This window comes from Hipposideros armiger, unplaced genomic scaffold (genome assembly GCF_001890085.2).
Source record: "Hipposideros armiger isolate ML-2016 unplaced genomic scaffold, ASM189008v1 scaffold_427, whole genome shotgun sequence".
NCBI lineage: Eukaryota > Metazoa > Chordata > Mammalia > Chiroptera > Hipposideridae > Hipposideros > Hipposideros armiger.
In genome coordinates this window covers 1,295,364-1,318,902 of record NW_017731777.1, presented here as the reverse complement: position 1 = coordinate 1,318,902, position 23,539 = coordinate 1,295,364, and the positions used below count along the sequence as shown (strand labels likewise).

General features: G+C 50.2%; 1 protein-coding gene and 1 long non-coding RNA gene across 12 annotated transcripts; one reads left to right on the top strand and one right to left on the bottom strand.

Moving 5' to 3' along the window:
* Positions 1–832: 832 nt before the first annotated feature.
* ZIC4 (Zic family zinc finger 4) lies at positions 833–23,533 on the bottom strand. 10 transcript variants are annotated; one of them, XM_019664694.1, is made up of 6 exons: positions 21,240–23,533; positions 20,913–21,166; positions 17,152–17,236; positions 10,594–11,214; positions 5,663–5,981; positions 833–3,638 (listed from the first exon to the last, which is right to left on the bottom strand). In XM_019664694.1, coding segments are annotated over exons 3-6 (1,011 nt in total). In that variant the 5' UTR covers positions 17,222–17,236; positions 20,913–21,166; positions 21,240–23,533; the 3' UTR covers positions 833–3,637. The 10 variants fall into 10 exon arrangements, with proteins under 10 accessions (XP_019520239.1, XP_019520240.1, XP_019520234.1 ...); XM_019664695.1 differs by having other exon boundaries at positions 22,902–23,533; XM_019664689.1 differs by lacking the exons at positions 20,913–21,166; positions 21,240–23,533 and adding an exon at positions 19,602–20,904.
* Positions 11,221–18,402, top strand: LOC109394543 (uncharacterized). 2 transcript variants are annotated; one of them, XR_002126472.1, is made up of 4 exons: positions 11,221–11,467; positions 11,899–12,047; positions 14,824–14,937; positions 15,793–18,402. It is a non-coding gene; the product is annotated as an uncharacterized LOC109394543 (long non-coding RNA). The 2 variants fall into 2 exon arrangements; XR_002126471.1 differs by having other exon boundaries at positions 14,821–14,937.
* Positions 23,534–23,539: the final 6 nt, after the last annotated feature.

The window sequence follows — 23,539 nt, the reverse complement described above, 5'->3', positions numbered from 1 at the left end:
CATTCCGACCCCAAGAGCCGTCCTCTTCCCACTCAGTGCAGCCCCCACCCCAGCCAGGCCCGCCGGAAGCCACTTCTCAGGAGTTGAAAAAGGGCCTGGCGGAGCCGGCAGAGTCCGCGCCTGCGCAGTAGGAGCGGGATAAAAGAGGGGACTCCAGGGACCTAGAGGCTCAGTGACCGCAGTGGAGGTGGAAAGAAGGCTCTGGTGATGTAGGTGGTCTGATGCATCTGAAATAATTTCTCCAGTGGCAGGGTCAGACAAGGGGCCTCTGCATCAGATGCTAACACCCGCTGAAGATCCCAGTCGGGGCCCAGGAAAGATTCGCGTGGGCTGTAGTCACACAGTCTTAGGGCTTGGCCCTTCGCAGCTCTCTGAAAGAAGTCGAGAGGTCAGAGCGTCCGCTACGCCCCTCCCGGAGCGGGTGGAATCAAACTAAGAAGACTCCTGCGGCCAACTGTGCCCCATCAGGACTTAGAAAGGGATTGGAGCCAGCCTGCAATCTCTTTTCTTTCTTTGTTTTTATTTCTGCCAACTATGAGGCTTTCCTCTGGAAAGACAGAGATACTTTGTGAAAGGGTGCGCTGAGGCCCTGGCCTCGAGAAGATAGCCTTTCTGGGTTGATGAGTGCCAATGTCACTGGGATGAAATTGGGGATGAGGGAGGTCTTCTCCACGATGGCCACTTTGGTGGATCCCTCTGTTTTGCCACCCTGAACAACTAGGCTTCAGAGATGTTTCTGTGAAGAGTGAGAGAAGGCAGGGGAGAGGACTGAAGGTTGTGGGAGGGCCCCAAATCTCTCCCAGGATGATGAAGCAATAACAAGACACTCAGATTCAAAAGAGGGAGGAAAACACCACATCCTTTATTTCCAAAGAAAATAGCAAAATGGAGCTCCATGTACACAATGATCTTTGGAGGGAAAAACAATCACAGAATTTAATTTATTTTTACATATTTACAGCAAGATTAAGCCATGGCTTTCGACTATGTTTTCATTCAACAATCACTTTCAGTCACATACATAACTTTTTTTTCTTTCAAGTTAGTTCATAATTTAAGGATGCTAAGGGGACAGATGATAAATCACAAACAGTGTGGGTAAAGAGGGTACTAAATAGTCTAAGGTTTCAGTCAGGCTTGTGTGTGTGTGTGTGTGTGTGTGAGAATTATGATTACAAAACATTTGCCTGTCTATATAATTCACATTCATTGCAATCATTACATTTTCCCATAAATTAGTGATATAAATAAACATATGGGGACCTAGAGTAAGCAAATAAAAATCAATATAAGAGACAACATTTTGTGGCAACTATAATAACAGCATGGGTTACAGCTTGGGGAAACTTTACAAATCATTTAGTCAGTACACACAGGGTGGGAAGGCTGGAATGTCCTTGTTTATTTCAACCACCTTTAAAACCACATGAGGAGGTTTGGGGAAAGCTGGACAGGGTGAAAGTTTCTTTCCTGGGCACAATATAAAATGAAGAGCTGCATATGTGGATGGGAGCGGGTAATTTGCATGCACTGGGGTCACTATTTTGTAAACTGAATCTTCTGAACTCTAAGATTCTGATGAAAACAGGAAATTGTAAACAATGTCTCCCTCAAGCCACTCTCCTTTCTGTTAATGGCAGAAAGGGCTTGCCAACTGCTGCTAGTGAGAAGAAACACACAATGGGTCTATTTTTAGCAGAGACTGTCTTTGAAGGAGCAGGAAATATTAACAATCTCTTGGCTGTAGCATTATGTTCCAAGGGTCCCAGCCAAGAATATTGGGAGTTTGAGGGGTCCCCAAAGGAGGCTCCAGGTGACCTGACTTGGACCAACAGAGTGCTGGCCAGAACATAGAGAAGCTGACACGCAGTGTGAGCTTTCAGTATGTGGGCTCTGCCTGCACCATCTCCGCATTCTTTCCCCACATCCCAGAGCCTGTGCAAAGGGCCCCTCCACATCTGCACACTTCTAGAGGACTTGGACCTGATATCTCTGTATTCCATTGCTTTTTCCCTTAGCAGGACTTAGTCCTGAAGTTATCAGTTAGTATAGCATGCATGTATTTTTTAAAAAGAATTTTGATTTTATCTCTTTAGAAACGGTTTGAAACTAACAGGGCAGAGGGAGTTTGACAGAGAGGAGAACAAATCGCTGACAAAGAACCTTTTACGTTTCATCAGCGTTGTTAGGACGACAAGCAGGAATGTCTCAGATAATAACTCCCACTTCAAAGATTTCTCAGCTCAATAGAAAGCGGACCATCCTTTTTATTCAACCACAAGGACTGGCACTAAAGAAGACTCCACTGTTTGATTTTTTTCCACCATGTTTATTTTTCCCCTATTCACTAGGGTACTTGGATAAAATAAACAACAAGACAATTAAGGGAACATAGACTTCTAACTTTCCTGCCATCTTCCCTATTCCCTTGGCCTTGGGCTCTTGAGCTCGTGCGCAGGGCCAGTCCAGCCCTGTGGAGTACCATACACACCACCCAGGGGAGAAACAAGTTTGGGAGGCTGCAAAGAGACTTCTGGGATAGAGGGGGCAGAACGGGCTGTACTGGGGGCCTAAGTGGAAAAGTCCCAAAGGCACAGTCTGAAATTCCCAGACTCATCCAAGGTGGGTTCCTTGCCCTGCAAATGCCATTCAAATTCAGGCCTCCACCTTGTTCAAGATGCAGAGAAGTGCTTTGCACAAAATCGAGCTGGGGATGCTCATTTGCTAAGCTTCTGAGGTTGCCCTATAGTTATTTACTCCTGACCTTGGAGCCCCTTTGGGGTGCGGCCAAGGTGGACGGAATCCGGCACGTCCCATTCCCGAAATCGTCCCTGGCTCCAAAGCGCCTCCCTACATTAGAGTGCAGGGTGAACCCCTAAACGCCGTCGAAACAGGTCCTAGGGAGGAAGTATAGACTGGAGAACGTAGTGACAGTATTAAATGGCGTGAAAGCAAAGGTCAGCGCAAATGTATCTTAATAGAGTATCTGCAGTGAAGTGTGCCGCCTTTGAAGCGGCCGCTCCCTGCGCGCATTTCCATGGCGATCCTAACGCGGCGTGCTGATGCACCGTCAAACTCACACTTTCAACCCCAAAACCCGACTCTTTGAACAACCCGAGCTTGATTAGACCTTTCTCCTTTTCTTTCCCTTCTTACAAACCATTTCCTCGCCTTTAGAAACTCGCCATCAAACCCAAATGCGCCCTCTGATCACCGCAGAAAGCAGAAACAAAGGAGGCTGAGCGGCGATTCAAGCGGCCCTTTTCTTCCCTCACATTATTATCCATTTTTATTATGATCGGGAACAAGTGCCCATTCGCGTGGGTTTTGTTTACCGGAAATTAAATGAAAATGATTTAGTCCGCGTCAAACAAAAATATATACTTGTATACACAAGAAAAAAGGCCTGTTAGACGTAAATATTATGTCCTTAATGAAAAGCCTGGACGGGCTCCAGGCTCGGCCTTTCAGGATTTCAGTGCGACTTGCCCATTGCCATAGAAATCCTAACTTACCATGAAGATGCACCGTGGCGAAGAAACATTGCTTTGTGCGCGAACTCTTTGATGTCGCAGGCGCGAGATGCGGGAGCTCAGCTGCGCCGGGAGAGACTACCTTGCGAGCAACGCGGTGGACATCTGTAACAAGCAAATGAAAAATTAAAGGCGATTAGTGGCCGACCAAACATTTTTATTTTATTTCATTATTTCGGATGGGGGTGGAAGGCAAAATGGGGTCTAGAAATAGAAGAGAAAGAAACGAGTCCAATTTGGAGAAGTGAGACTTTTTAAACATCGTCAGAAGGCTCAAGTTCCCTAGACGCCCTCTGCACCTTGCTTGGGGCGGGTATTTCCCGATGTGGACATGGTATTTGCTGCCAACCCGGCCCTTGGTCAGGAAAACTCTGGGCACTGTTGTAGTGGGGGAAAGAGAAGGTTGTAGCCGTCCTTCCACGAGGGCAGATTCACTAAGGATGTATGGGGAAGATTCTGTTTTTTATTAGAGGTAATGAAAACAGTCCCACTCCAGTGAGGACGTTATTTATCTGATAGAGCTGTGGGGCTGTGGGGCAGGAGTGAGAATTGTCTGATGTGTCCGAAGAGGAGAGAGCACAAGAAAATCCAGTAGAGTGGTGGGGTCAGGATTTGTTTGTTGGGCTCAACTTTTAAAATTGAGCTCTTTCGGTGCCCCCACTAGGTGGGACTAACATACCCCTACTTATCTTCCCTCTTCCCTTCTTTTTCTTTTTTTTCCCCCTCCAAATCTCAGCAAGGATTTCCGGGAAACCCCATTTTCCCTAAGGGTGGCAGATGGGAAAACAGGCCCTGATTTTTTTCCCCCCTTAGCAACAATTACAAAGGCTTTCCTCTCTCCTGTCCCCAACATCTGGTTCTTCTTCTCAGGACTTAGTACCCAGCACATACAATACACATTCAATCTAGACCTACTGTGTGTTTGCCTTTAAAACATTTATTATTCAGATCATCTCTTGTCTCCTCCCCACCCTTTAAAAAAATAAGACCAACACTGTGCACTTTTTGAAAAAGACCATCACAGAACTGATGCGAGTTATCCAGACACAGACTGCTTAGGTGGGATCGCTTTACAGTGGAGGCCTCGGCTCCAGTGACGTCATTGGCCCACTGTACACTTAGCGCCAAGCACCCACTAGATTCTACAGGCAGCGACTGGACAAGGGTGGGAGGTGGGTAGAGGGTGATTGGTCTGAGGGTGACTCAGAGCATTGAATCCTAAAGCACCTCTAGCATCCTTTTGTCTGTATTTCCTGTTGTTTGGACTCACCCCCTACCTCAAGTACACCTCAAGTATATGCAAAGCAGACAGACAAGCAGTCAGAGGTGTGTATCTGTGTGCTTGGGCCAGTCCATGAGGAGAGGCACGTGATCTCCAGGGGATGGTGCTGAGATCCTCTTATCTCCTTTATAGAAGTGATTGGAAATTTTGGGATATGGAACTTGTGTATTTTTGTTTCAGAGGATAGTTGGGGGGAGGGGAAGTGTAGGAAGCAGAACAGCAAGGAAATAGGAGATGGGATAACAGCTCAGGAATTCTCTCTGACACCTTAGGCAATCCAGATTTCTGAGAAGGCTCTAACTGAGAGCTGGGAAGGGGGTGCGGGTGAGGGTGGGGGTGGCAATCTGAGCGGCCCAGGCCTCGAGGAAAACATTTCCCATTCTGTTAACTAATGAGGACTTTGCGGTCTTTTGCCATCTGCAGTTGTTGCATATAAACTCTCATAACATATATTTTTTTCTTTCTGCCTGTCTCTCTATTTTCTTTACCCCAACACTGGTTCCATGCTACCCAGACATGAGGACGTATGTGGGTGAGTTGGGGGTACTGGGTGTGATTACAGAATAAATAAGAGTACCATATCTATGTTTTAAAATAATGGACATTTTATCAGTATATTCAATGAGCTCTAACAACTCTTCCTTCCCCTCCCTCCCTCCCTTCCTTCCTCTTCAAGCCTCAATGACCCAGCTTAGACTAGCAGTCAGTGTACGCAGAAGCAGCAACCACAGCAGCAGCCCTAATTAACCCGAGGCGGCGACGGCAACAGCATAGCCAGGTGGTGGCTCCCGGCTTGGGAGCGCGGCTCTGGCAGCCGCGACTTGGGCCAGAGCCTTGACACACGTACCATTCGCTCAAGTCGGTACCACGCGCCGCCACCGCCGCCGAGGAGGCCACCGGGGGCTCACGGCCGAAATCCGACGAGGGTGACACGAGGGCAGATGGCGTGGCCGAGTCGTAGCCAGAGCTAGGCGGCGGCGGCGAGCGCCCGTGAACCTTCATGTGCTTACGCAGCGAACTGGGGTGCGTGTAGCACTTGTCGCAGCCGCGCACTTTGCACGTGTATGGCTTGTCGCTCGTGTGCACGTGCGAGTGCTTCTTGCGGTCGCTGCTGTTGGCAAAGCGTCGCTCGCAGCCCTCGAACTCACACCTGAAGGGCTTCTCCCCTGGTGGAGGCAATGCAGACACATTAGTGCGCGTAAGCCGCGGCCCGGCTCGGCCTCACAACCCTTTCCCAATTTCTCTGCCATTATTTGGAAAAGAACCAGTAAAGATTTTCATAAAGCTTTTTCTTCGGCCCCTCAAACCCGGCCCTCTCTTCCCCGCTCGGAGCGCGACCCCTGAGCTCCCTCCTGCAGGCCTCCACCCCTCCCCCTCTCCCGCCTGGGCCTGGGGGAGGGTACGGAGGAGGAGCGACAAAGACTCCATCTTAGTTAAAGTTTCCATCCTGGAAAATCCTGATCCACTCCGGTTGTTTTCCTCCAACTCTTCTCCACTCGGAGCCAGAAGCACCTCTGCCCAGAGAATGAGTTGACTGAGGAGCTCGCATCTGCTCAATTTAAAGTTGTTGTTCCAGCCAAACGTCTCTGCCCCCGCCCCCACCAAGCAGTTCACCCCCCCACACACACACACCCCATCCTGGCTTAAATTGTTTCCTAAAGTAGGTTTTGTGCAAACGCCAAAGCGATGGGACAATTTAAGGATGCGCAGCCGATGCACATGGCATGGGCATAATGTGGATTTGTGATGTAGAGAAAGGTATTCTGAGCAAAGACTCATTTCAGACGCGATTTTTACGGGAAATAGAGCCCCCTCCCCCTTCCTCCTACCCCCTGAGGACAAACATTTAGCAGCATTCTTCAAATCTTGCCTAACCCTTCTGGGATCCCTCTAGATACGCGCGCTGGCAGTACTATTTTATTACGCCGCTCCAGCGGCCTCCGGAGACCCTGCCACGGGCAGCCTGCTCTCCCAGTCCGAACTGACTGTGAGAGGTCGACTGGCTTCCCCAGACCACCCACGCTCGGCAGTGGAGCCTGGCATGCCTGCGCCTAGGAGCCCCGCACGGCAGGGTCTGCCCGGGCCAAGTCCCATCCGCGGCCTATCCCGCAATCGCACCCTTGAGCGTGGTGGCTTCGGTATGAGTGCAGCTGCTGCAGTCAGGCCATGCCCAGCTCCGCCGACCAGAGGGCATGTGGGCAGCATGGGTACACCCGCGAGGGGCTCAGCTCCCTGGTGCAATGTCCTGTAGAGACGCGGGAAGGCACGAGCGCGCATTAGGGTGGAAATACTGACCGAGCACCGAGCCCCAATGCCGGAGCTCACCGCCCGCTGGATTCGCGGGTGTGTGTGGGAGGACAGGATGCCGAGAACCCGGAAGCCCGGATTCCTGCTGGAGCTGCAGCTGCGTGAAGGAGGGGAGGAAGGATCTAAGCGCTTTTAAACAAGTGGCCGTCGCCGGGCGCCGGGGTAGAGGGAACGGCTACCAAGCGTCTGGCCAAGGAGGATGATGTGCAGGGCTGGAGGACTGTTGCCTTTGTTGTCGCTTCTCCCGCCGTTTCCAGGATAGACTGGCGCTTTGGGACAGGTTTGAACAAACAAAGCCCCTACTCGGAAGGCCTGCTAAGGCTCAGGCTGAACCAGAGGTTTGCGCATAACATTCTCCGCGCGGCAGAGCCCAGGCTGTGGGCCCAGGGCTCGCTCCCTGGCCGGCCTCTGCGTCCTCCCCGCTTCAGGACTATTGCTAGTACAGTGAAACACTTAACGGTGCTGAAATCCGCCTTTTCTCGGGAAACCGGTACCGTTTTATATAAAAATAAATAAAATAAGAGAAATGCAGAATAAATCAGTGTCCCTATTTGTTCCTCATTCCCCTTCCCCCAACCCCAGTTAGAATCTGTAAAACTAAAACTTTCTTTTCCCCCCCCCTAAAATCACAAGAATCATGCAAGTCAGGGCCTGCAAAAGAAAAGATTTGCTGAGAAAACAGAGGAGGAATGGAACTTGAGATCGAATGCCCCCCACCAAATATTCCCCCACACACTTATTCCATCTTGTGAGAGCCTCGTTGGACATTCTTGTAAAACAGAAACAGTGATTTCGTCTCAGACGAGGAGCAGAGGCAAAACAAAACAAAACAACAACAACAACAACAGGACACTGAAGGTGATACGGATAGCCTGGAAGTTCCGAGGCCGCTGGGAGGCCAAGTGAGGCCTCTCCCCCATCTCCGCCCCCGTGCCCTTGAGCCCTCTTCCCAGTTGCAGAAGGCGCCCAGGTCTCCAGGCCTAACACTGCCCCCCCACCCCCACCCCCCGCAACACACTGCCTCCTTCCTGCTCCCTCCCACCAGGCCTGGGCGCTGCGCCCTGGATGGGTGGATGTGGAGAGGCAGGGTTGGTTCAGGGCCTTGCAGCCCGCCCCGAGCAGCCTGGGCCTGGGACTGAGTCGTGAAAGGCCGGAGTCTCCTCCCAGAGGCTCAACAGTGGAGAGGGGGGGCCCCAGCCCCGGGTCCGCGCCGGGCCCGCCAGACAAAGTTCGGCAGTGGCGGGGCAGTTCGCTAGCGCCATTTTCTAGCACTTGTGGCTGGCCCGGGTTGTCCGAGCCTCTCCTCCCAGACCTGGTCTCTTCTCTACCTGGGATCCCCAGCCCTGCCTCTTTTTACCGACTGCCTGGAAGGGTGGGGCCAGCCCCCAGCCCAGGGGTCCCGGGAAGGTGCCAGGCGGCGGGGACCCGCCAGAGCGCGGCGGCTGGCCCGCAGCTCCCTCGCGGCGGCACCATTGTTCCGGGATTGCTGTGACCTCCACAAAGTGAAACCTTTCGATGTGGGCTTGGGGCATCTGCCTCTGAAACCAGGCCCGGGATTCAGATCCGGCAGAATTTTAACTCATGAAAAATCAGCTCCTATTCGCCGCTTCCACGATTCGAGGAAATGAAACGCCATTAATATTTGAAAAGGCAATTATTTTCCTGTTGAATCTAGAACTGTCTTCATGAATAATTTGTAGTGAGGTCTATTGCCATTTGAGAAACATTTTGTTTTTTGGTTTTTTGTTTGTTTGTTTGTTTGTTTGTTTGTTTTTCTCTTTTCATTATTTAGGAGGGAGATTTGAGGGAAACGCCAGCGGAGCAGGCGAGGCTCTGTTGATTTTTTTTTTAACTCCAGCAATAATGAATCAGGACTGCCAGTGGAAAGGACGTACTTAGAATTCGGTCCTGAATAGACACACACCTGAGCCAGCCCGGGCGCACTGAACTTGCTTCTCTGCTGTAGGTCGATGATTGCACTAAGAATTTAATCATTTTCTGCTTCACGTACTTCAAACAGTAGGCCGGCGAAGAGCAGTAAAAGTTTGTTTGTTTAAACCCCCCTGTCATTAAAAATGAGTTCCTTCTCTGGCTCAGGACTTCGCGTCTACCTTCGCAGTACCTGCTGCCAGTTTATGGAGTAGCTGGCTTGTGGGCGGTGATCACTACCTCACCTCCCCCGGGATAAAACTCGGAGGGGGGCGGGGAACAAAGGCTTGCGTGGGGTGGGAGGCATCCTGGAAACAGCTCCGGAAAACCATACATTTCAGACATGCTCCGGAAATAAAGAGACTAGAAGTGCACTTTGGTTTAGCCTCCTCGTGTGCCAGTGTCTTGGCCACGGACCTTCTCTAAGATTGCAGGGTTTCGGGGAGAAGGCAGGATTTAGCAAGCTTCTTTTCCAGGCAATGCGAGCCTGGGGGAATTCTTTGACTCTAATAATTGCCAGTGTTTCCACCAATAATAGAGGTGCGTAAGGCAGAGCGCCAAGGAGTAGGAGAAGAGGGGCATGAAGCTGGAACTTATTTCATTCCCTGGTCTCACCACTGGTCCTCTTCTCCACCCCCCCACCCCCCCCAAAAAATAAACCCATAAACAACAAACAAACAAAAAACAAGGAGGGGAGACGTTAACTTCTTAAACTTGGGGAGGGCGAGAAAACCTTAGCTAAACAGCGTACAAACATCGGCTGCTAAACTAATTAATGTAGTAACTACACAGGCTGTTCTGGGAAGTGTGAAAACTTTCTCCTTGCAATTGCATTAGTTAGAGATGCTTCTGGCCAGAGAAGTTCGGTTTTACAAGCTCTTGGGCCGGCTCCTTTTCTTTCTGTTAACTAGAACTAACAGATGTGGTTGACACATGTCCCCATTTCACTTAACAGCTCAGTAAGTGACATTTAAGGCGGATGAGTCTCCTTGGATCTCTGCTAAAGCAAAGGGAGGAGGCCAGTTGTCAAATGTCCCAAGTGTCAAGTCACCAAGAATCCAAAACAGGGCCTAAGTTAGCCCAAAGACCCCAAATCCTAAAGAAGGCGCCAAGGGCCCTGATGACCCCTCAGTTCAGGTGGTGGTCAGATTGTCAGACTGACCGATGGAAGAGTGCTCGCCAAAGAAACCGGGAAAACTGAATTGTCCCTGTCTTTAAGATTTGGGGAAACAGTGCTGTTTTAAATACTTTAAAATCAAATTCGATGAGCAGGGAGCATACATTTGCACACACAGAGACCCAAACACGTTCACCCTCGCCCCCCAGAGTAGAAATCCCGAACTATCCTCCCCACACACAACCTCGGGAAACTTCTGTGACTCTAATAGAAGGGCATAATTAATATTTTATGGACTTGGCTCATGGAAACACCAAACCATCCCTCCCTCTCCCCAGATGAAACTTGAGGAAATCCAGCCCGAGGCCCGGAAGAAGCCGCCTGCTTCCCCAGAGGATCCGCATGAGATAGTGCCGAATACTGACCTGTGTGAGTTCTTTTGTGTATTTTGAGATTTTCTGATCTAGCAAAGACCTTCCCACACCCAGGGAAAGGACAGGGGAAGGGCTTCTCGCCCGTATGCACGCGGATGTGATTTACAAGTTTGTATTTGGCTTTAAAGGGCTTGCCCTGGCGCGGACACTCCTCCCAGAAGCAGATGTGGTTAGCCTGCTCCGGGCCGCCGACGTGCTCCACGGTGACGTGCGTGACCAGCTCGTGCATGGTGCTGAAAGTTTTGGAGCAGAGGCGCGAGGCCGCTGGGCCGTCCGCCGCCAGCCACTTGCAGATGAGCTCCTGCTTGATCGGCTGGCGCATGTAGCGGAAGAAGGCGCCGGGACCGTGGGGCGCGGCGAGGTTCACGGTCAGGTTCAGGCCCCGGTAGCCGTGCAGGGCCGCGGCAGCTGCCAGGGCGTCACTGCGGGCCACGGGTCCCGGCGCGAAGGGTTCGGGCCGCGAGTACATTTCTCTTCCGGGGAGCCTCAGACGCAGAAGTCCGTTCAAAGTACCGCTGGCGGAGGCCTGGGGAAGCTGCTCGTGAAGGCCGGGAAACACCGAAGGGCTGAGGGCGGCAGCGAGCTGGTGGCCATGATGTCCAGAGCTACTACCTGTTGTCGAGACAAATAGCGAGCGTGAGAACGGGCGGCGTGGGCTGAGCGTTCCACTTGGCCCCGGGGGGGCAGGCCCAGCCCAACCGCACCGCGGCCTCCGTGGTCAGCACCGGGACCAGAAGCCAGACGGCAGCGGCAGCAAACCTGTTGGACCACGCGAGGCCAAGCACCTCCGCCGCGGGCCGGCTGGGCGGCTGATGGGTAGAGCCCCCTGCCGCTCCATGAGCCGGAGAGGGATGGTGGCGGCGCGGTAAGTGGAAGGGGCAGTGGGGCGCGCAGTGCTGAGTCTGTGGGTTGCTGGAGGCCACTGGGCTGTGCTCCAGAGGGGTCGGACTTGCGCCCCAAGCTCGCTGGGGCGACCAGCTCCCCGCGGCGCTCTGGGTCCCCGCACCCTGTGGGGGTGGGGGTGGGGTGAGGGAAGAGGTGATGTACGTGGCGGTGGTGGTGCTGCAGCGCCGGGGCCATATATACTAATTTCAGCGCCCAGCTCGGCTGGGAGTGGCGGCCTGCTGCATCCGGGCTCGGACTCCCTGGAGCTCCCTAGGTGGGGTCCCTCAGGCCACCGTCACCTGACAGCGTGGAGGGGAAAGAACAATCACAAAAAACTTCTGCAAACTTTTTTCCCCCCATCAAGTTTTGGATTGTGACTTTTTCCCCCTCCCTCTCTCTTGGTCTTTAAAGCCTACTTGAAACCCGAACACTACAGAGGCAGCAGCGGGGCGCGTGAGGAATTGAATAGAGATTCGGGGCCTTGACGGGGGCCCGCCGAGAGGAACAATCGTCTAGGTCGCCCATTGGCCCGCAGCCCGGCCCGACGTCAGCGATGACAGGTCTCGCTGCACGCGCACACACACACACACACACACACTGCCCCCGCTCCTTACCCCCCCCCCCCTCCCCTACCCTCAGCATCTCCAGCTTCTACTGCTCATGCGCTCTGACCCGGGCAAGAATTCTTTTCTCTTCTATTGAGCCTCCTCCCCCTCCTCTCCCGAAATCTTGGTGGATCTGCTCTGCCTCACTGTTCTTGAAAGTGAGCGGGGCTGGATTCTCTACGACTTTGGGGAGGGGGTGTTGGGCTGCAGGTAATGTCCTCGGGGCAGACCTAGCGTACCTAGCCCTGCCGGGGCTGATGGACAGCACCTGGCGAGCAGGGACGGCTTCGGTGGTTTGTTGCAGGAGCCCGAAGGAGGCGGGAGCCGGGATCCAGGGAGGAAAGGCGGCTCAAGACTAGACGATGGAGAGCGAAGGAACTCCTAGGCTAGCAGCCCTTGCGCCTAATTTTATTTTTTCGCTTTCTCTGAAATTATGTATCTATCATCTATCTATCTATCTATCTATCTATCTATCAATCTATCTACCTACCTACCTATCTATCATCTATCTCATTTCTCCGAAAGCCCTGACCACACTTCACCTTCCTACTTATATCCTTTCTTCTCTCCTCCCCCTGTCTTTTCTCTCCACTCCCTTCTTCCCACTTAGCTTTGCCGCTCCCTCCTCCCGGGTGCCTGGCGCTCTGAGACGCGCGAACCCAAGAATTCTGTCTGGCCAGAGCCAGAAGTGGGCTGGAGGTGGTGATGACCTCGGAGAGGCTGGCCTCGAAACCACACAGCCCCCCTGAGAGGGGCTAAAAATCCTCCCAACTACAAATCACGCCGACCCGCGGGCGGACTGGCCAAAGAAACAAAGGCTAGGGGAGCGCAGCAAGAAGGAACAGCTTCTGGTTCCCCGGGTCTCCCTCTGTCAATTTGCGGTCTAGAGCTCTGTGCCCTGCCGCCAGACGGAGCCTTTGGGAAAGGGGACTTGGGGATCACTTCCACTTTCAGCTCCCGCTACTTGTTGCTCACGGTCAAAGTCTCTGCCTTCCTCCTCTCTTGCCTTCAGGGCTCCGAGAAGAGCGGACACCACGTTTCCCCGCCCAGGCAATGAGAGGGACTGTGGGCCCATGACCTCTGGCGGATGCCTTCCCGGGCTACGGGTTCCATAGTCTTGGGGTGGGGGTTGGGAGGCTGACGGCGGGGAAAAAAAACAAACAACAACAACCTTCAGTTCTGGCCCAGCCGAGTGTGGTATAAACGGGCGCGGGGGTGGGAGATGTCCTTTGTTGGTGCCGACTGGCTAGGGCTGGCGGCATCGCCTGGCGATTTAAAGTTCTGCTGGCCTCGACCCCTGCTTTGGTTTCTAGACGAAAATGCCAGCCTAAGTAATTGGGCATCCTTGGTGGCCATAAAAAGCCCCCCCCCAAAACATAGAAAAGCTTGGTTTTCTAAGAAAAAATTTAGGGATTGATTAAAAGACCTCGCACCCCTAGCAGAGATGAGAAGATTGGAGAGGTTACAAGGAACTCTGACTCAGGGTTGATTGAGCTGCCCCACCTATCCCCAGCACCAAGGACTATTCTTATACATGTCCTAGTCAGTAAATAAGGATTTCTTTTAAATTTTAAAAATAATTAACTTATTTATAATGGTTGGCAGGTTCTTTCAGACTTTCTTCATCTAATACATTGTTCCCTCTCAGGGCGCATTTTAGGGGGGATTAACTTCCACAACAATTTCCCTCGGCTTTGACAAGTGTAGGTCTTTTTGCTTCTCCAGCCGGAAGAGCTTAAGCAACGCTACCAATAGATGCTACGTTAGCATTAAAAAAAAAAAAGTTGAAGGAGAGCATTTGACAGCCAAACCCCTTCTGCTCTGTAAACCAACACAGCAGTGTTGAGACTAGACTTTGAGGATTTGTCTTCTTTCCTAGCTTTCACCCTCTCCCACACACTCACTTTCTGGGATTTACACATCTGTCTACAGGCGCCTGTTTTCCTTTCTTCCAAACCTGGTCAGGAGTGTTCTCTAGCGAGGTGCTCCCACTTCTCAGTGAGTGGTTTCAAGGCTCCCCACCGCGCAGGTGTGTGTTGAATGCCGCAGTCGTCTATGCGAATCTGGGCTGAATTCATGAAGGGCTCAGAAAATAACAAAAAACAAAACCAAACATCCAAACGTGTGTGTTCCTCCCTGGAACCCCTTGCCCAGCTGTTTCTCCTAAACAGCCCTCAACACAGAGCTTAGTCAACCTATCCTGTAGCATTCAGACTGAAGTGCAGGGTAGTCCTGCAATTAAAAGATTTTCTTTCCTAACTGAATGTAAGCGATCTACAATCTATTGTTCAAGATGTTTGTCAAACTCACCATCCATTTTGACTTCCATTAAAATTCGGATTTGCACAAAAATGGATGTCTTAATATAGACACTGTGACCCCACCTGCTCAAAGCTTTGAATAACAGTGCAGAACAAGGTTATCTAAGTTGTTTCAGGCTGTGGACCCTTTTTGAAACCTGGTGAAGTCAGGAATTCTAATAGTCCTGTGGTTGTCCACACTCATAATAGAAGAAAATGATAACTCTCCACTAGAAGGTGGTGAAAATTAATATGCAATCCCCCCCCATCCAACTTTGCAGATCCCCTGAATTCTAAGTATTTACTCCGTGGACTTTAGGGATAAGAAGCAGAGGTTTTATACACAGAAACTGTTAGTATACTACCTACTCTAACTATCTTTACCCTTGAAAAGCTCTGAACATGTGTATGGCTTTTTGTGCCAACAGCAGAAGTGCAGATACATCTGATTCAGCCAAATTCACCGACAGTTATGTGGCCCCATGGAGCTCCCTCCCAGATGCAGCTTTCTCTTGAAGCACTGAAAACATCTGGACACATCCTGGGTAGGTACTTCTTGAGTAGTCAGGGGTCAGTCCACCTGCAGGTCACTCATGTTGTCTGATCCTTGCAAGTTCCTTGGAGCCACATGGTTCACACCTTGGTAGCTACGCATAGCATTGAGACCAGGGACATTTTCCCACAGGGACATTTCCCCAGCGACAGAGATAGGGAGAAAAAAAACATTTTACCCACTAATATTTATAGACAGGAAGCTTTGGACAATTATGTAAGGGCCTTCAAGGCTTATCTCTGAAATAAGCACCAAAGCAGCAGTATCTAGCTAGCCGCAGAGGACAGAAAAGGCACCCATGTCAGAGAGGAATATTTTAGTTTTCAGAGCAATTCCTTTGAGTCTTGCAGGTAGTAAGGAGTTCAGGTTTCATTGACTATTGATTGGGCAGACTGAGGAATGGTGTTTCCCTCAGTGGTGATCAGAATGTTTTGTACAGGAAGTTATTTCACCACGCTTAACCCCAATACCAAACGCTTGGCTGGAGCATTCTATTTCTAAGCATTCTGGGGTTTATGGCATTGTTTCCTGCTTGACTTGCATAAAAAAGATACATCCTGCAGCCCAGGGTAGGCTGTTTGGAGCAGGCTTCACCAGCAGACCCTAAACTTCCCTCCAGTGCCCAGAATCATGCCCTAAGCACCCTTGTTTTCCCCAGCCAGTCCAATGCAACAGCATAAACTAAACTGATTTTCTAGTCTTTTTATATAGAAATAAACATTTAGTGATTATATCATCTGCCCGAGCTCCTCATATCACTGGCTTAAATGAGGGGAATGCCTGAACTCTCTCCCTTGGAAAGGAAAGAAATGATTAGGCCATTTTTCCATTTTGATCTTTTAAACAGTGCTAAATGAAGATTATCTGCTACAGCTTATGCCCAGAGCAGGATCCTGGATGCTGAGGGCCACTCACTGCACAGAACCTGACCAAGCATGACCCTTGTTGCCTGGATGCTCTGCACCTAGATCTGCAGTCACTTGATCCATCTTTTCTTCCTTGTTTCTGACCAGGTTACCACCCCAAACCAGGGCCATATCTCTTCCTAGGCTATTCACAAACAGACCTCAGGATTCCTGCAGTGAGAGGTTGTCTCTGTTCTTGGAGGGGGGGCGGGGGGGGAGTTAAAGAACTTAAGCCCCAGGAGCCCACCCTATGTTCAAGCACATATTGTACAAAGGAGATGAAATCTATCAGGATTTTGGAGATAAAGGAGGATGGATGTCCCTCCCCTCTGTTATGCAAGTTTGGGCTTCAGTCATCATTAATGGAACTAAGTATGAGAGAAAATATACTTGGATAGAAATTAATTTTCAAGTAATGGCTCTGCAAAACATCTTTCAACAAAAGATTAAGAAACAAGTCTAAAAGATCTTTCAGAACAGCCCTGAGGAATTAAAACAACTGAATTTACATAATATCCACACCTGTCTTGAGAATTCTGCCATCGGATCATCCCAAAATAATAGAAGAGAGTCATTTCCTGATTTATCATTTAACTTTTGTTAAGGAGGTTGCTTTTCCTACCAACAAAGAAACACTTTGGAGGCAACTGTCAGATGGTGGTGTAGTTGAAATGAGGTAAAGTACATGCTTAGAAGGGGAAATATCCAACCCTAAATCATATGCTTATTCTAAATAGAATATTAAATTAAATTCTTCACAATGGAGGTATTCCTGACCGAGCAGCTGTCAGTCACTCCCTGTTCAGACACCACATTGTGGGAACGTCGTCGCAGCCACATTGCAGAAGGCTGGTGTCCCTGGTAAAGATGATGCATATCATGTAAACCCCATCACCAAGATCAAAGTGTGCTCCTTTCATGGAAGCCAATACATGTCAAACCTCATTCCAATCAAATCGTCTGGAAATGAATTCAAGATGAATATGTCATAGAATAATGTGACAGTGGAACTGCAGAAGGTCAGGGGTGGTTGTTTCAATGAGAGAGTCGTCAAATATTAATTCTAGAATGTCCAGATGAGTAGGCATTGAGGGGGATTAGTTGGTTGCTGGTGGGACGTTGTGTCGCTGATTTGTGTGCAAATGCATCAAACACCAAGGTGTTCTTCTAAGTTTCATCTGAACTTCAGAAACACCCGCAGACTTACTACCTAACACAAGCAAAAGACAAAACAACACTACTTCGAAAAAAAAAAAAAGAAACTTCAGCAAATCAATATTCAAAAGAGGATTTTAACTTACTTGACTCTTTCAGGGCATTTCGGTAAAGCCGTAATCGTTTCCTCATCACCAATGAAGTCTTGTATCTCATTTTCTGACTTTGAGCCTGTTAGGAAAGAAAAAAGGGACAGTCACTGGCTAAATAATTTCATACATGTTTGTATGGCAAGATTGTGTGGCCTGAATGTACAAAAGAAGGTGTTGGTCTCAAGAGTCTTTCAGCCTTTCAAATTTGGAAGTGAAAGAAAAGAACTCTGCTTGGAACTACCCATATTTATTACAAAACAATATATCCTTAATGATAAAAATTATTAAAATCATCATTTCTCAACTAGATTTTTATCTGAAACTCATTTGTTGATCTCCCTTGCAGGTAGAATTAAGTACCCTTTCAGTCAGTCAGTTTTCAAACATTTCTAACTTCTAGAATCTGAATTTATTATGTGAGAAGCCCCCATTATTTTCTTTAAATTTATTAATTGAGTTTAGTGAGATGAAATGGGAGAGGGCTGGGAGTTCTCTGCAAGGTTGCAGGTTAAAGATTGAGTTGTCACTGGTGGAAGTGAGAGGAAAGGAATTTCTTTGCAGATTTGTAGACCCTGTTCTGCTCTGGTGGTGTGGGATCCATCACATGGCTTCCTCCCCAGACCCATTTGGAAGCCATCACTGGTTGATTTTTCAAACAAAGTCAACATAAAATTCACCAGATTGGGGGAGGGGAAAGGTATAATTTCTATCATCTGGTCCTGGCTGTCCCATTTCTTAGTTAAGACCGTCATAAACAATCCATCCTCAACCCACCGAGATATTTGATTTCTTATCAGATTCACTTTGTGGACAGAGCTGGCAAGCCTTTGGCCACCTTAAAGCCTGAAACCCACGCTGGGGACCTCTGCATCTGTCAGGGGGAGGCTAAAGGCAGTGGAGCAGCCAAACAGCAGCAATCCACCCAGCCCCAGCTCTCCATTTGGCCTAGAAAGACAAACAGTCATTGAAAAGGTCTCAGGCTGGACAAACACAGCAAGCCCTCTGTCAATGAGAAAGTCTGCCTGTCTTGACACTCCAGCCCACAGATCAAGCGGTTGTTTAACTTGTTGAACCACAGGCCAAATCCAAGTGGGGCTCTGCTATCTCAAAGGCTTTCCAGTTCTGTATGTTCAAAGGTCTGTTTCTCTCTCCCTCGACTCCCAACCTGGGCTTGAAGTAGCTTGGGTGTTTTCACCCTTCCCTCTCCCTTTTTTTCTAGGTCCAAGCCTGAGGGGTGTGGGAGTGGGGTAGACTTACCTTTTCCCAGAGGGTTTTATTTATTTTCAATTCTTTCTAACCAAAAGACATCCATCCCCAACGGTAATAAGCTCCTTCCCAGACAAATCAGGAGATAAAAGGAGGCCCAACTTTGCATTCCTACAGAGGAATGGCATGCTGGGCGTCCTGTCCTTGCTCTAAAATTTCTTCATGGCAGGATGTCCGGCATGGGGGAAAGTCCTGGCTGGTTGGAACTAATAGAGTTTACTTTTTTGCTTAGGAAGAAAATGGGTGTGAATTTCCCAGGAGAACTCTGTCCACCCACAATGCTACCCCAGCTCTTCCTTTAAGAGGCCTGGGTCTCTTCTACCCCCAGGTCCTGGCAGTCTTGTGCATTACAAACCCACAGGCATGCAAACAAGTGTTGCAGAGGCTGGACGTCGGGCAGAGCAGGCAACTGGGACCTTTAGCTGCTCTCTGTAGCTGCTCCATCACCAGCCAGCGCAGAGAACCAGGGTAAATATCTTCTCTTTTGGTTCAAACTCTGACCCCACTTAACAAACTAGTCATCTCACTGAAAGAGGGGTGGGTGAGAGAATTTGGAAGAAGTCCCTGGGACCCTGGACCTGAGATCCCCACCAATCCAGGGATTTAAAAGCCCTGAAAATGCTGCGATTGATTTTCCTGAAATGATTGCTCCTGACTTATCTCCTTACACCTTCCCTGGACATTGACTCGCCAGTCAGAAGCACAACCTGGAGACTTATTAGAATTTTCCTGCGTTCCCACATCAAGAGAAGAGGAAAGGGTGCCAGCAAGCCCCAGTAATTGATCGTGCAGGGAGGGGACAGCCAAGAAGGTAGGCCGGTGGGTACATGCAAAAGGCACTATTTTTCTTTGGAGGGACACCCAAGCTTCACGTTATGGGTTCACTCTAGATGTGCAGGCCTGATCAAGGTCAGAGGTCACCTGCAGCCTGCTTCCTAAGCCAGCGGATCCAGTCCCCAAGCATTCAACGCTGCTCCACACTGATTAACCGGCAGGCTCGTCTATCCGCCACAGCTCAGCTGGCGCGGGTGAGCAGGGGCCCTTCAGGCTGTCTGGGAGCTCTCAAGCCAAAGCCATAAAAAAAAATTAAAAAAAGGTTCTCCACCTCTGCCCCCTGCCTGGTGTCACCAGCTGCACCCGGCACCTCCCTGGCTCCCCTCCATCGGGCCCTCGAATACCAGGAAGTTGCGCAGCGAGGCTGGGTTGTGCGACGGCCTTTTCTCATTCTTCTCTTCCCTAGAGGGAAGAGCCTGGGTTTCCCCAGTTCGGAACTGGAGGCTGGGCGACCTCCGTGTGCTCAGAGTAGTCTGCATTAATGGGTCTCCTGAAGGGCCAGACTGGATATTTAACCGTCCCTGTGAACCATCCCATTCAACCTGCCGGCAGCTAGATGAAGGAAGGAAACGTGGTGCCTTGTCGTGGGTAGCTGTGCGGCTAATGCTGTCGGAAATGGGGGAGAAATATGACCTTGGAATCCAAAGGGGGTTTCCTGCAGATGGTGCCAGCCAAGGTGCAGCCTTCCAACGCCCCGTCTCCATTGCTGAAACCTCGCTGGCTCCCAGCTGTCCCCGTGGACCATTCATCAACCCTAAACTTTCTAGTCAAGCCTTTGAGGCAGTCCTTAGCTTCCTTTCAGAGCCAGGCTGTTCCCGCCTCTCTTGCCCCTAATTTCCAGTGTCTCTAGGTGTCTAGGGTAGGGCCCAGAATCCTAGGGGGCTACGGCCTGCTCCCCAGAGAGCTACTCCTAGCCCTCGTTCGCACCCGAGAGAAAGGAAGCCAAGTCCCAAACCCACGACAGGCGACGCGCAAAGAGAGCAGATCCCAGCGGTCAGCGTCCTGAGGCAGGACCAGGATGCGCCAGCGCGAGGATCCTAGCCTTCCGGCTGACCCAGCCGGCAACCGCCGTCAGGTTTGGGCGGAGAAGTTTCATCATCTTGCTGCCAGCCAGGCTACCTTGGCTTCCATGACCCTGGGGAGGTGAAGCTGAGTCCCTCCCTACCATCCTCGTAGGGGCAGAGCAGGGAGACTGCTGCAGGGCCCGCTTCCCGGCGCGGCCCGCTCACTCGGCTCGAGGGAAGTTCAGGGCCGTGATTCCCCTTCTTGTGCCCACGGTGGGACAACCAGGCAATTTACAAGGAAGAGAGGTAGGGAGGGCGGGCGGACAACAAGCTGCTCTTGGTCCCCGTGCCACCCGGAGCTCCATTTGTTCCCCTTGCCCCCACCCCACTCCCTTTCCTGAGAGGAAGGAATGGACTCTTCCCCAGAGCTGCCCCTTGGCGGACGGTTCCCCCTCCGCCCCCCAGTGTCAGTGCGGTGGGGCCTATACCCAAGATTGAGGGGCTAAGGAGGGAAGAGATTGGGGGAGAAAGCCTAGCTGGGCCTCTTCCCCCAATTGGGTTTGGGTGCCAATGGCCCCGATAAGGGCACTTGCTACCCAACTGGGGGAGGTACAGTTCCCGTCTGTCTGCCCCCTGGACTCACGCACTTACCCCGCTCCACCTGTTGCTGGGGTCGCCTCATTTCTGCACATCACTTTGGGGTGGCTGAGGGGGTACCACCAACCCCTCCAAGCCTCTCTGTTGTGGTTCCAGCGAGGCGGTCATCCTTCATTTCTCCTTTTCCAGTTTTCGGGAAGCAGTTAGGGAATGTATGATGAAGCAGAAATGAGCCGTCAGGATGATATTTTAATGGCTTATATGTCACGTTGGTGCATGTGGCTTTGAACTGGAGCCGCTTGCGTTTCCTGCAGAGAGCGCCGCAAATCCCACTTGATAACTTCTACAACCCACAACTTTTCCCCCCACATTCACTCTTACCATGTATAGTTGGACGCGTTTCCTAAAAATACCTTCTCGTCAACGTCCCCCTTGGATTTTCCACGGACTGGAGAGGAGAAGACTGACTTTTTCTTTTTTGAAGAATTATTTTCCCTCTCCCCCTCCCAATGGCTACCCTTCTCCCTCATGTCCCCTCCCTTGCTTTTTTGAAAGGCAGGCGAGGTGGGTTCAATATTTGTTCTCCCTAGTGAGAGCAGTACAGCCTCTAGAGAAAACTTCTTGCAGATAAGGTTTTTACAACTGCAGCGGAGGCAGGATCCAACCTCCCCGTGTAGGCAGCAGAAAACACTTTGTTCAAAAAGATACATCCGAGCCACTCAAAGTGTATCATTTCCCCCCCCTTTTTTTTGAAAAACCATCCTTCAAGTGGCAGCCCTTGCCTTCCATTACCTAGCCCTGGTTCACTCAAAGTTGGTGGGGAATGCTGGGCTGCTGCATTCAGACTTGTTGCTGGGGACAGACATTTAATTTTTTTTTCCTTTCTCAAATTTTTATTTCCCAGCACAGGCGCAAATGCGCCGACAGTTCCTTCAGACACCGGGAAACCACCCCAGATACACAAGTAGAGTTTTGAGCGGGGAGAGCCCAGGAAAAGGGCGGCTCAGCTCACCACCCCCAATCGAGAATCTAGTCCATGAAAAGACCAGAAAACCAGAAAGGCGAAGAGCGGCCAGCGCCGATCATGCCTTGCTCCAATCTGTGCAGCGAAGGCGGGAGACTGGGCAAAACATATTCATTTTCATTTTCCTTTCTCCCTGGCGCTGGTGAGTTTCCTAACTGGGCGCCTGTGAAAGGATGAGTTGAGGTTTCTTTGTCTGAGAAAAGAGTTTAGGGCTGTGATTCAGCTGCAAATAAGCCAAATGAAGTTAGAAACAAAGGGCAAATTGAAGGATTCCGACTCTTGGCTTTTTGTGTTTTCCTTACTAGAAAATAATTAGACCTAATGAATATGCAGACGCTTGAGCTAAACCCTCAGCCGGGGCTGCTGGGTTTTAAACAGAGCTGCGAAGAAATGCAACCTTCTTCCCCCACCCCACCCCACCCCCGCATTCGTGTGCATTTTTTGAAATGCATAAATGTTACTCGCCTTAATTGATTGAGTCACAGGGATTTTTTTTTCCTGCTTTTAAGTGCCATACTCCTCTACCTTTCAACAATCATTTTAATATATGGTCAATGGCTCTTTGTGGACGGGACAAAAAGCAACTACGCGCAGTTGTTGAATAGACTTTGCGCTGGGCAAAGACAGGTTAATCGAGGGCCGCATCGCGAAAACAAGCGAGTGTTGTATGTTTGCACTGAATCCAAATGTCTGCATTTTCCTAACTAAATCAAAGGGAGTGTTATTTCTTTTTCTGCTCACTCATCTGAAGGTAAGTAAATTTTCTCTGGCGATCAAAAGCCTGGTCGGCAACAAAGACCGCGCCCGCTTTTTCCACCGTCCTGGTGTGGCGAGTTGCGGAATTTCAATAACTGTGACAAGGGTGACTGATTTGTGAACTAGAAAAGGTTTGAATGTCACAAAATTTACATTGGTTCTATCTATCGGGGATTTAAATACCAAAAAAGTATTCGGGGATTTCTAGGGAGCTTTGGACAATCCTGAAGAACAATGGCGCTTTGGGAAATTTACAGTTTTACCTGAATGAAAGGGGCCCCGGTTAGAAACAGGAGTGCAGAAGGAGGGAGTTAGCGGGGGCAGATGAGGGAGACCAGGGAAAAGGGAGAAAAGAGAAGAATAACACAGCAGAGAAAAAAAGAAAAATCAGCAACAGTGTTTCCAATTTGCCATTAGAAAAGAACAGACTTCAATAAGCTGGAAAGTTAAGAGCTCTCATCCACCTGTGCTTATTTGAGGGGCAGGAGGAACGCAGGAAGCCTGACTGGTTTGATAAAAGTAAGAAAATCGAGGTAACCGGTTATCCCGAGAAATCACATTTCTTGGGGAGAGCAGAGTGTCCGTGTGCTCCCGAGATCTTAAATTATAAACAGGAGGGGGACGAGGCAAGAGGGAAGCAAACTTCAAAAGGAGCAAATAACAAAAGCCTCCTTTGCTGCCCTTGAAGGGGAGGAGAGGGGGGAAGGAAAGAAAAGAAAGTTGCTGAATCGGGACATTCTGGAAGTGCCTTAGCTGTGTTTACCAGCTCCATCCCCGCCTCCTGCTCTCGGAGACGCCCGAAGTCGCTAACCGCTCAGGCAAGAGCAGGTTTGAAGGACAAAACAGAGAGAGGGAGAGAGATAAAGCTATATAGAGCTAGATTTAGAGACAGAGAGAGAGA

What these genes read in the sequence shown, in the direction of transcription:
- ZIC4 (XM_019664689.1), bottom strand. Translation starts at nt 20,006, where the DNA reads ATGAATGGTCCACGGGGACAGCTGGGAGCCAGCGAGGTTTCAGCAATG. An exon ending in CCTCGCTGCGCAACTTCCTG is followed by an intron (nt 17,237 to 19,601) that starts GTATTCGAGGGC and finishes CTTTCCTAACAG; the next exon opens with GCTCAAAGTCAGAAAATGAG. An exon ending in ACACAAAAGAACTCACACAG is followed by an intron (nt 5,982 to 10,593) that starts GTCAGTATTCGG and finishes TGCCTCCACCAG; the next exon opens with GGGAGAAGCCCTTCAGGTGT.